The sequence below is a fragment of the Cnephaeus nilssonii genome (genome assembly GCF_951640355.1).
Source record: "Cnephaeus nilssonii genome assembly, chromosome: 23".
Taxonomy (NCBI): Eukaryota; Metazoa; Chordata; class Mammalia; order Chiroptera; family Vespertilionidae; genus Cnephaeus; species Cnephaeus nilssonii.
This window is the reverse complement of record NC_137094.1, coordinates 19,172,855-19,182,744: the sequence shown is the minus strand read 5'-3', so window position 1 is coordinate 19,182,744 and position 9,890 is coordinate 19,172,855. Positions and strand designations below refer to the sequence as shown.

Here is a 9,890-nt window from a genome sequence, read left to right as displayed (position 1 = left end):
AGGACCTCCCCCTCCAGGAGGGAGCGGGGTCACAGCCCTGAACCCCACGCTCCCTGAGCTGACACCCGAGGCTTCCTGGAGCTTTCCTGGGGGAGCCCCAGACCCCTCTCCCCGGGCCTGCAGGGGCTTCCTCAACCCATGCCCTTTGACCCCACAGGACAAAGCCTTCTTGTCTGGGGTCCTGTCTCTGAGGGCAGCGGCGGGGAGGGTCCGAGAGGCCAAGAGAAGGTCGGGGGGCGGGGGAGGGGGAGGGCAGCAGGACCCTCTGTCTGCCACGGGCTCTGTGGCCCTCCCCTCTCTGCACCCCGGCAGCTACTGGGCCAGCACCCCCTGATGGATTCACACCCTGTTTTATTATTCACTTTTAATATATTTATTATTGTAATTTAAAAAAATATATTTTTCTTGATTTCGGAGAGGGAGGGAGGGAGAGGGAGAGAGAGACATCAATGATGAGAGCAAATCACTGATCAGCTGCCTCCTGCCCGCTCCTCACTGGGGACAGAACCGTGACCCGGTTCATAGGTCGATGTCCAACCAGGGAGCCACAGGAATGGAACCGGGACCTCCTGGCTCCCAGGTCGCCGCTCACGCTGGTCGGAGAGCAGGCTGGCCTCTGTGGGAAGCCGCCCCCTCGGGGCTAAGTCAGCTTAAAGCCCGTGTCTGCGCGCCAGACTCCCCTGGGAGGGCGGGATCCTGCCTCCGCCGCCTCCCGGCTGGCGGGCTGCCCGGCGGGCGCGGGAGGAGGATGCTCTGTCTGCTCAGGAGGCCTTCGCGGGCAGGAGCAGCCGGGTTCTGGGTTCTGGCTCCGAGCTCCCCTCCCGGGGCCGAGGCGCTGCTGGTAGGACCAGCCGGGCGGGCGGTCTCGGAGGTCAGGGTCCCATTTCTCCAGCCGCCCGCCCACTCCCCCGCCCGCCGGCGGGGTGCAGGGTCCCCAGCAGGTTCCGCCCGGGATGGTGTTCGACTCTCACGGGACTTCGGGCGCGTTTGAGCCTCGGGAAACTGGGGAGGTACCTTCTGCGGGGCCGTCCTCACCCGTGACCGGGGTTCCCTTGCCCCCCTGAGCCGGGCACGGGCTCCCCAGGATCAGTGCCCTCAGGGACGAGGATTTCCAGGAAGAAGCCTGAGACCGCCGGCCCACCCTCCCGGACCGGCAGGCGTGAGCAGCAGGAAGCGCTCCCCCCCCCCCCCCCCCCCCCCCCCGCTATCTAAATCCCTCCGGCCAGGCGGGCGGCTCCCCTTTGATCCGGCTGCTCTCTGAGCCGGGCCGTGGCAGGTCACCGTGCAGCTCAGTGACTCAGCGCGCCGGGCAGACCTGAGGTCACGGGGCCGCTCCATGTCCCTGCCACGTGCACACACGTGCACACACGTGCACACACACACACACACACCCCTTCACGATAGCGCGTCCACCGGCCGCCCTGGGGCTGGGCAGGGCAGGGGAGGCCGGGGCACCCAGGCAACCTTTGCTCGGTCCCTCGGACTCCAGGGCAGCTCACCCCGGGCGGTGGGTGGGCCTCTCACGTCTCCGTCCCTCCTGGGCCGTCCCGCTGGGCTCTGGGGCTCCCTTCCAGGGTTTGGAAAGGCATTCGGGGTCCCGCAGGAGAAGAGCACAGACGGGCTTCTGCCCCCCAAGTCCCCAAGGCTTCTCCTGAGGGCCTGGGTGGTGATTGGGCCCCCGGAGGGGTGAGGCCAGCCCGGGTGTTGGGTTCTTTTTAATCCTCACCCGAGGATATTTTTCTGTTGATTTTTAGAGAGAGTGGAAGGGAGAGAGAGAGAGAGAGCTGAGGTGCACGTGGCTCGGGGACCCGCACAGAGAGGGGGCCGGGAATGAGGACCGCCCTCCATGTTGTCCCGGTTCCTCGTTGTCATAGCACAGCCATGACCTGCAGTTACCTGCGCCCGGAGGAGCTCAAGGTCAAGGTGGGGGGCGGGGGGCAGGTCGGTTAGAAGACAAAGGAGGGGCCTTTGCCAGCTGATTGGGTGGAACGCATTTCATCATCCGAGAAGCTGAGCAAACCCCCAGGACCCCGAGGTCGCCGGCCGGAGCCTGGGGGGGCGGGGGACATGATTGGCCATCTGTGTGTTGTCGCTAAGGATGGGGTGGCGCTAAGGATGGGGTGTGGGCGTGAGGGGAGCTGGCCCCGTCCTCCCCTCCTGGCAGGGAGCCGGGTGGGGGGCCCTGGGCACCCTTTGCCGAGGGCCAGTTTCTCCTTGGCAGTGTCTCCGCGTCCCCGGCCGCCTCCTCCCGCCGCCGCCGTCCTCTGTCCGCCCTCTCTCCTCTGTCCTCCCCTCCCGCCCCGTCCGCCCGGCTCCCTGAGGTCTAAGGAACCGCTGAGCTCAGCTGGTCTTCCGGCTCCGAGCTGGGGGTGGGCCCTGAGTGCGGTCTGGTCCCCGCGGCCCGTGCTCACTTCTCGAGGAGGGGGGAGGCGGGGGATCTTCCAATCGCCACCCTCAGCGCCCAGCTCCCGCTCAGCTGCGAGCAGGGGCAGCCGGTGCCCGCTCCGTGCCAAGTGCGGCCTCTGAAAAGCTCGGGCCCTCTCTCCCGCCCGCTCCCGCCGCGCAGGGCTGCCCCTGCCAGGGGAGGAATAGACTGCGCTCTGTTCCGGGAGGTTCCGGGCCTCGCCGCCTCCCGGCAGGATGGGGGCCCCGAGGGGAGGGGTGGGGCTCGGGGAAGATGCCCGAGGGGCAGGTCCAGGAAGTCCTTGAGGGGAGATGGACGGCTGGTCCCCAGGACGTCACTGACCGAGGCCAGGAGCAGACCCGTGGGCCGTCGCGAGCCAACGTGACGTTCGCCAACATGGCGTTACATCAGGATTCACCTTGATGATGGAGGTTTTCTTTAGATATGTAGTTGTATCGATCGCAGAGAGGAAGGGAGAGGGGAGAGAGATATAGAAACATCCATGATGACAGAGAATCACGATCAGCTGCCTCCTGCACACCCCACACGGGATCGAGCCTGCAACCCGGGCACGTGCCCTGACCGGGAATCGAACCCTGACCTCCTGGTTCATAGGTCAAAGCTCAGCCTCTGAGCCACTGAGTTTTGTTTTTTTAATATATTTTTATTGATGTCCGCCCTCTCTCCTCTGTCCTCCCCTCCCGCCCCGTCCGCCCGGCTCCCCGAGGTCTAAGAAAGAGGGAGAGAAAGATAGAAATATCAATGATGAGAGAGAATCATTGATCGGCTGCCTCCTGCACGCCCCCTGCTGGGGATCGTGCCCACAACCCGAGCGTGTGCCCTTGACTGGAATCGAACCCGGGACCCTTCAGTCCGCAGGCCGGCGCTCTGTCCACTGAGCCACACCAGCTGGGGCGACCACTGGGTTTTTCATGCACCTTAAATTGTGCTCACCCTCCTCACCCAGGCCCTGGATCTGGCCCGCACCTCTCGGTAATTAAATGGTATTTGAATTGGATCCTCGGGCCCGTGGCTGCCGTGGGAGCCCCGGAAACTGGTTCCCACGCTCCCTGGACAATGGGCTGAGAAACCCCTCGCTCAGGGCATCACTTAGGACCGTGGCCGGCAAACCGCGGCTCCCGAGCCACGTGCAGCTCTTTGGCCCCTTGAGTGTGGCTCTTCTACAGAACGCCACAGCCCGGGCGAGTCTATGTGGAAGAAGTGGCGTTCGGAGAAGTTTACGTTTAAAAAATGTGGCTCTCCAAAGAAATGTCCATCATCATCCTGTTGATATTTGGCTCTGTGGACGAATGAGGTTGTCGACCACTGACTTCGGAGAATCGTGCTTCTCTTCCGCCTCCGTCTCCCGCCGCTCCTCCGCGTCCCACGCCTGGGACCGCGCTCTCCCGCATCCTGGTCAGCTGCTCGGGGAGCTGGTGACACACGGCCGTGTCTGCTCCCCTCTCTCTGGGGACCACGGCTCCCCCCTGTACCCTGAACGCACCCTGGCGCTTAGAATGGGCCGGTGTGGGGCCTCTCTGAGCACAGAGGACCCCACAGGAGGTGGCTGCGCCCACCGAGGGTCCCGGGGTGCATGCCCGAGGGGCCCCACAACTCCCGGACCCTCACATCCCGGCATCCCCTCCGGGACGGCTCCCCGGTTCCCGGCAGGCGGGCTCCCCGTGGCCTCGGGGCTGATGGTGAAGGGCTGTTCGCCTCGCCACGGGCTGATGGGCTCTGATGGGCAGGGCAGCAACCTGCCTCTGCCCACCCCCTGCACCCCCACCACCCCGGCCTCCAGGGGCCCTGATTCGATTTCCTCCAATCGCCAGCATGGCCATCTGCCTGGGGTAATTAAATGGTGTTTGAATCGGATCCAGAAATCCCATCGAAAGCGGCCCACGTGGCCGGGCGGGCGTCCGCGGGAGCTGGTGCAACCGGCAAAGCTGCCCAGGCCTGACCCCGTGCACCTGGGCGCCGTGGGCGGGGAGTTTGGTCCTGAGGCCCAGAGCTCGGGTCCTGCCCGGAGCCTCTGCCCGCTCCGTACCCACGGCACCCCCGTTCCCCTCGGCTCGCTGAGCCCTGCCCTTGGCCACACAGTAAAGCGGCGTCATTTAAGATGCGATAACACATTGCTGGCGTGTCTCCGCGGTTGAGCATCGACCTATGAACCAGGAGGTCAGGGTTCGATTCCCGGTCAAGGGCACGTGCCCGGGTTGCAGGCTCCATCCCCAGTGGGGGGCGTGCAGGAGGCAGCCGATCCGTGATTCTCTCTCATCGTGGATGTTTCCATCTATCTGTCTGTCGCTCCCCTCCCTTCCTCTCTGAAATCAATCAATCAATAATATATATATATAAAGAACCCGAGGCCGCCGTTGGGGGGAGCACTGGGCCCGGAGCACCTGCCAGCCCCTCCCCACTCACGGCGCGGAGCAGGGCACAGGCTCCGATGGGCTCAGGTGAGCTCAGGCCTGCCGCTCGAGACAGCTCGGGGCCTGGGCCAGCCCGGGGCAGGGCAGGAGGGCGGGAGGCCCTGGCTCGGTGGCTCGGTGGCTCGGTGGCTCGGTGGCTCGGTGGCGGGCGCCCTGGGCCCCGGGTGGGTGCCGGCTCGGGCCTCTCTCTCTTTCCCTCTCCGGGTAAATGTTGGCTTAGGGCGCCGGGCCTGACAAGCAGCTCATTGTGAGGGCCCAGCTGGCAGCGAAGGGCTGGCTTGTGCGGGGAGCCCCGGGGCCTTGGCGCCCACCCCCACCCCCACCCCCTTTCGCTGTAGGCATTTGGGAGGTGCTTTCTGCCAATCCCTCCGCACATGCTCACTGACTCACATCTGGTTGCCGTGGCGAGGTCGTCATGGCAACGGCTGCTTGAAGGAGGGGGGGAAGCCGCTGCCGGATGGAGGTAGCCCCGTCCATGCCAAGCGCCCCCCAGCACACTGATGCCACTTCTCTTCCTTTTTGCAGGGGAACCCCCTCCCCCCCACCCCCACCCGCACCCCCGCCGGGATCTGGGCTGTGGGCCCCCCCGCCTGTGGCTGGCCTGGGGTCCCTGCTAGAGGTCCCGCCCTCCTCAGCGAACTCGGCCTTGCTCGATCCTGCAGGGGGGGAGAAGGGGGTGCTGGGTGTCCCCCTCGGGGCCGGCCCCGGGAGAGAAACCAGAGCTGCTTCCCAAGAATGTCCCCCAGGCTCTGCCTCGGGGAGGGGGCTCCCGCCCCCCAGGCCTCGGCGAGGCTCTGGTCTCCTCCAGAACGGAGGAGCCCCCGGAGCGGCCAGGCCTGTCCCTCCATCCCCATCCCCATCCCGCTCCCCGCTTTGCCGGGGGCTCCCCGGGGGAGCAGGAGTGCCTGCTCATGTCAGCCAGGCCTGGGGGGGGCGCTGTCACGTTCCCTCCTCAGCCTGGGCCCCCTCACTGGAGCCCCCTCCGCCCCAGGCTGGTCTGTCGAGTCAGGCTTATGGGAGGGATTCACTGACGGGAGACGCTTCTAACGGGTCCCACGGAGTCCCCCGTCCGCGTTAGCGGCTGCCGTGTCAGGTGGTGTCCATGTGATTGCTATTATTATTACTTTTTAAATATATTTTATTGATTTTTTACAGAGAGGAAGGGAGAGGGATAGAGAGTTAGAAATATCGATGAGAGAAACATGGATCAGCTGCCTCCTGCACCCCCCCCCCCCCCCCGCCCACTGGGGATGTGCCCGCAACCAAGGTACATGCCCTTGACCGGAATCGAACCTGGGACCCTTGAGTCCGCAGGCTGACGCTCTATCCACTGAGCAAACTGGTTAGGACTATTATTATTATTATTTTTTAAAATATATTTTTATTGATTCCAGAGAGGAAGGGAGAGGGAGAGAGAGAAACATCCATGACGAGAGAGAATCATGGGTCGGCTGCCTCCTGCACGCCCCGCACTGGGGATCGAGCCCACAACCCGGGCCTGTGCCCTGACCGGCAATCGAACCCTGACCTCCTGGTTCCTAGGTCGACGCTCCACCCCTGAGCCGCGCCGGCTGGATTTATTATTTATTACTGTCCTTTTACAAAAGCTGCCTCTGTCCTTTGCCGGGACGGAGGGGGGGGGCGTGGGGGGAGCGCACCTAAACTTCCTTCCTTCCCCTCCAGCTTGGGGGGTGCTGGGGGGGCTGGGGCAGTGGAGGTGCAGTGGGGAGACAGGGCGGGGGCTGACCAGGGCTCCCCGCTCCCGGCAGGATCCGGCCGCAGCTGTCCAAGGAGAAGATCGAGGGTTGCCACATCTGCACGTCCGTCACGCCGGGGGAGCCCCAGGTGCTCCTGGGCAAGGACAAGGCCTTTACCTACGACTTCGTCTTCGACCTGGACACGTGGCAGGAGCACGTCTACGCGACCTGCGTGCGCAGGCTCATCGAGGGCTGCTTCGAGGGCTACAACGCCACGGTGCTGGCCTACGGGCAGGTGAGCCCCCGCGCCCCCCGCGGCCACGCCGGCCTCACCCACCAGCCGGCGATGGGCGAGAGCTCGAACCCAGAACCAGGGAGGGGACCAGGAGTGCATGTGGTCCCAGGATGCCACAGGGGGGCGGGCTCTCAGCCGGGGCGGCTGCCGCGGGGTGCGGGCTCACCCCGCCTGTCGTCTCGGCGATGCAGACGGGGGCCGGGAAGACATACACCATGGGCACCGGCTTCGACACGGCGGCCACGGAGGAGGAGCAGGGCATCATCCCCAGGGCCATCGCGCACCTCTTCGGGGGCATCGCCGAGCGCCAGCAGCGGGCGCGGGAGCAGGGCGTGGCCGGGCCCGAGTTCAAAGTCAGCGCCCAGTTCCTGGAGGTACCGCGGCCTCGCGGGGTGGGCGGGCGGGCGGGGGACTCGGGGGCCGCAAGACCGTGCACGGGAGCCGGGCTCTCCTCCGGCCAGAGGACCGAGCCGCGGGAGCCGGGCAGGCGTCTTCAGGGGGTGAGCTCCCCGCGGCCGGGAGCATCCAAGCAGAGCTGGGAGGCCGCGGGGTGGGACACGCGGGTGGGACTTCCTGTGTCCGATGGGGCTTGAGAACCGTGGCTCCCGCCCCGCCTCTGGCCTCCTGGCCCCGCCGGCCCTGACCGTCCTGGCCGAGGGCCTTCCTGACGCTCTGAGTCTCCTCTGACCCCGGGAAGGAAGGACCTCCAGGAGGTGCCTGCTTAACACACGGCTCCTAGAAAACCCCACGTCAGGGGGGAACCACGAGGGGCAGGCAGACAGACAGAAAGACAGACACCATGGCACCCAGTCCCCTTCCGTTTCCTCTCCCCCTTCCCGTGGGTATTTCTGTCCCTTTAACCCTTTGCACTCGCTTGCTTTTTTCTCGATTCCTTTATTCTAATGCTAACCGTGTCGAGTCACACTTGACATCCGAGTGCAAAAGGTTAAGGATGTGTGAGGCCGGCAGCCGCCCCTCCCGCTGCAGGATTCTGCTCCGTTCCCCCCTCTCCGGCCCCCACCACCCCCCACCTCTTCCCCGCACCCCGACCCCTGACCCCCGATGACACTTCCCTGCTAGCGATTCCAAACGCAGGCATGTCCCAGGCCCAGACCCTCTGAAGTGGGGTGACCGCTCCCGGCCAGGCCCCCTCCCGTGACGGCCTGTCTCCCCAGGCTCCCCCGACACGCCTGGGCCGTTTCGCTCCTGCGTGTAGGGCACACAGACGTGTTCCTGCCCCGCTGTGACGCCATCATCCCCAGGACCCTCGGGGACCGCCCCCACTGAGCTCTGCCCCCCCCCCCTCCCGGATCGGGGACCGCACCCCACCCCAGCTTTCCCCGGCGGTGACATCCTAGGATGTGCCCAAATCCTGGACGTGCCTTTATCTGGACCCGGGACCTGAGTTCCCCTGGGCCCTGGGCCCCGGCCTCCTGCCGGGCCTGCCGAAGCCCGGTTCCCGGGGGAGGAGCAGCCGCAGGAGGGTCCCGCCCAGGCCCCGCTGCCCCCACCCCTGTCCGGGTCAAAGGCCCTGGAACCCAGAACCTGAGGGGACAAGGGTTAGCCAGGGAACCTCCCAGGGCCTCAGTTTCCCCGTCTGCAGAATGGAGCAGCTGGTCTATAGAGGAGAGCCCAGCCGCTGTCTCCCCCCTCCCCGCCCCCCGACCTTGCTCAGCTCTACAACGAAGAGATCCTGGACCTCTTTGACGCCACCCGGGACCCCGACGCCCGCCACCGCAGGTCCAACATCAAGATCCACGAGGACGCCAACGGCGGCATCTACACCACGGGCGTCACGTCCCGCCTCATCAACTCCCAGGAGGAGGTGCGCGTCGTGCCCGGGGTCAGGGGTCGGGGCGGGCCCGGGTGGCCGTGGGGGACCTCACGGCCGCCTCCCGCCCTCCCTCCCTGCCAGCTGATCCAGTGCCTGAGGCAGGGCGCCCTGTCCCGCACCACGGCCAGCACCCAGATGAACGTGCAGAGCTCGCGGTCCCACGCCATCTTCACCATCCACCTGTGCCAGATGCGCGTGTGCGCCCAGCCGGACCCGGTGAGGATCCCCCGGGCCCTGGGGGGGGGGGGGGCGGGCAGCTCCGGAGGGCGGAGGAGGAGGGAGCCACGCCCGCCCGCCCGCCCGGGAGCAGCGTGTGCCCGGCGAGTCAGCGGCCGCCCTGCCCTCCGCCGCAGGTGCACGCGGCGGTGACCGGGCTCCCGGAGGGCGCGGCGCCCGCCCGGGAGTACGAGACCCTCACAGCCAAGTTCCACTTCGTGGACCTGGCGGGCTCCGAGCGGCTGAAGCGGACGGGGGCGACGGGCGAGCGGGCGAAGGAGGGCATCTCCATCAACTGCGGCCTGGTAGGCGCCCGGCTGCGGCTGGGACGGGTTGGGGGGGTGGGGGGGACGGTGCAGGTGGCCCGGGGGCCGGGCAGTCCCTCCTGGGGGCCCCCTCGAGCGCCCGGTCTGTCCTCGCAGCTGGCCTTGGGCAACGTGATCAGCGCCCTGGGCGACCAGAGCAAGAAGGCGGTGCACGTGCCCTACCGGGACTCCAAGCTCACGCGGCTCCTCCAGGACTCGCTGGGGGGCAACAGGTACCGGGCAGGGGGGCGGGACTTCCTGGAGAACGGGAGGGGAGGGTTGGAGGGGGAAGGACCCCGGGGACAAGGAGACCCTCTCCCCCCCCCCCCCCCGCGCTGGGCTGTGGGTGGGACACGGGTGCCGGGAGATGCCCCCTGACCTCGGGCCAGTAGGGTGGGACCCTTCTGTACCCAGAGAGGGATGGTCCCTAAAGGAAGTGACAGCCCGGCCGCGGGGCTCAGGGGCGGAGCATCGACCTGTGAGCCAGGAGGTCAGGGTTCGATCCCCGGTCAGGGCACGATCCCCGGTCAGGGCACAGGCCCGGGTTGCGGGCTGGATCCCCAGTGGGGGGCGTGCATGAGGCAGCCGATCCGTGATTCTCTCTCCTCATGGATGTTTCTCTCTCTCTCTCCCTCTCCCTTCCTCTCTGGAATAAATAAAGAATTAATTTAAAAAAAAAAAAAAAAAAAGGAGCCGAAACCAAACCA

The 9,890-nt window shown here is 66.4% G+C and overlaps 1 protein-coding gene across 1 annotated transcript in view; it reads left to right on the top strand.

Moving 5' to 3' along the window:
* Window positions 1-4,237: 4,237 nt before the first annotated feature.
* The window catches only part of KIF21B (kinesin family member 21B), a gene marked incomplete at its 5' end in the record, with an annotated part of 29,358 nt that continues 23,705 nt past the window's right edge, over window positions 4,238-9,890 (top strand). The window contains 7 exon segments of the mRNA XM_079763775.1: window positions 4,238-4,254; window positions 6,606-6,828; window positions 7,020-7,202; window positions 8,504-8,653; window positions 8,744-8,878; window positions 9,016-9,183; window positions 9,301-9,416. Of these exon segments, the coding sequence (XP_079619901.1) occupies window positions 4,238-4,254; window positions 6,606-6,828; window positions 7,020-7,202; window positions 8,504-8,653; window positions 8,744-8,878; window positions 9,016-9,183; window positions 9,301-9,416 (992 nt within the window).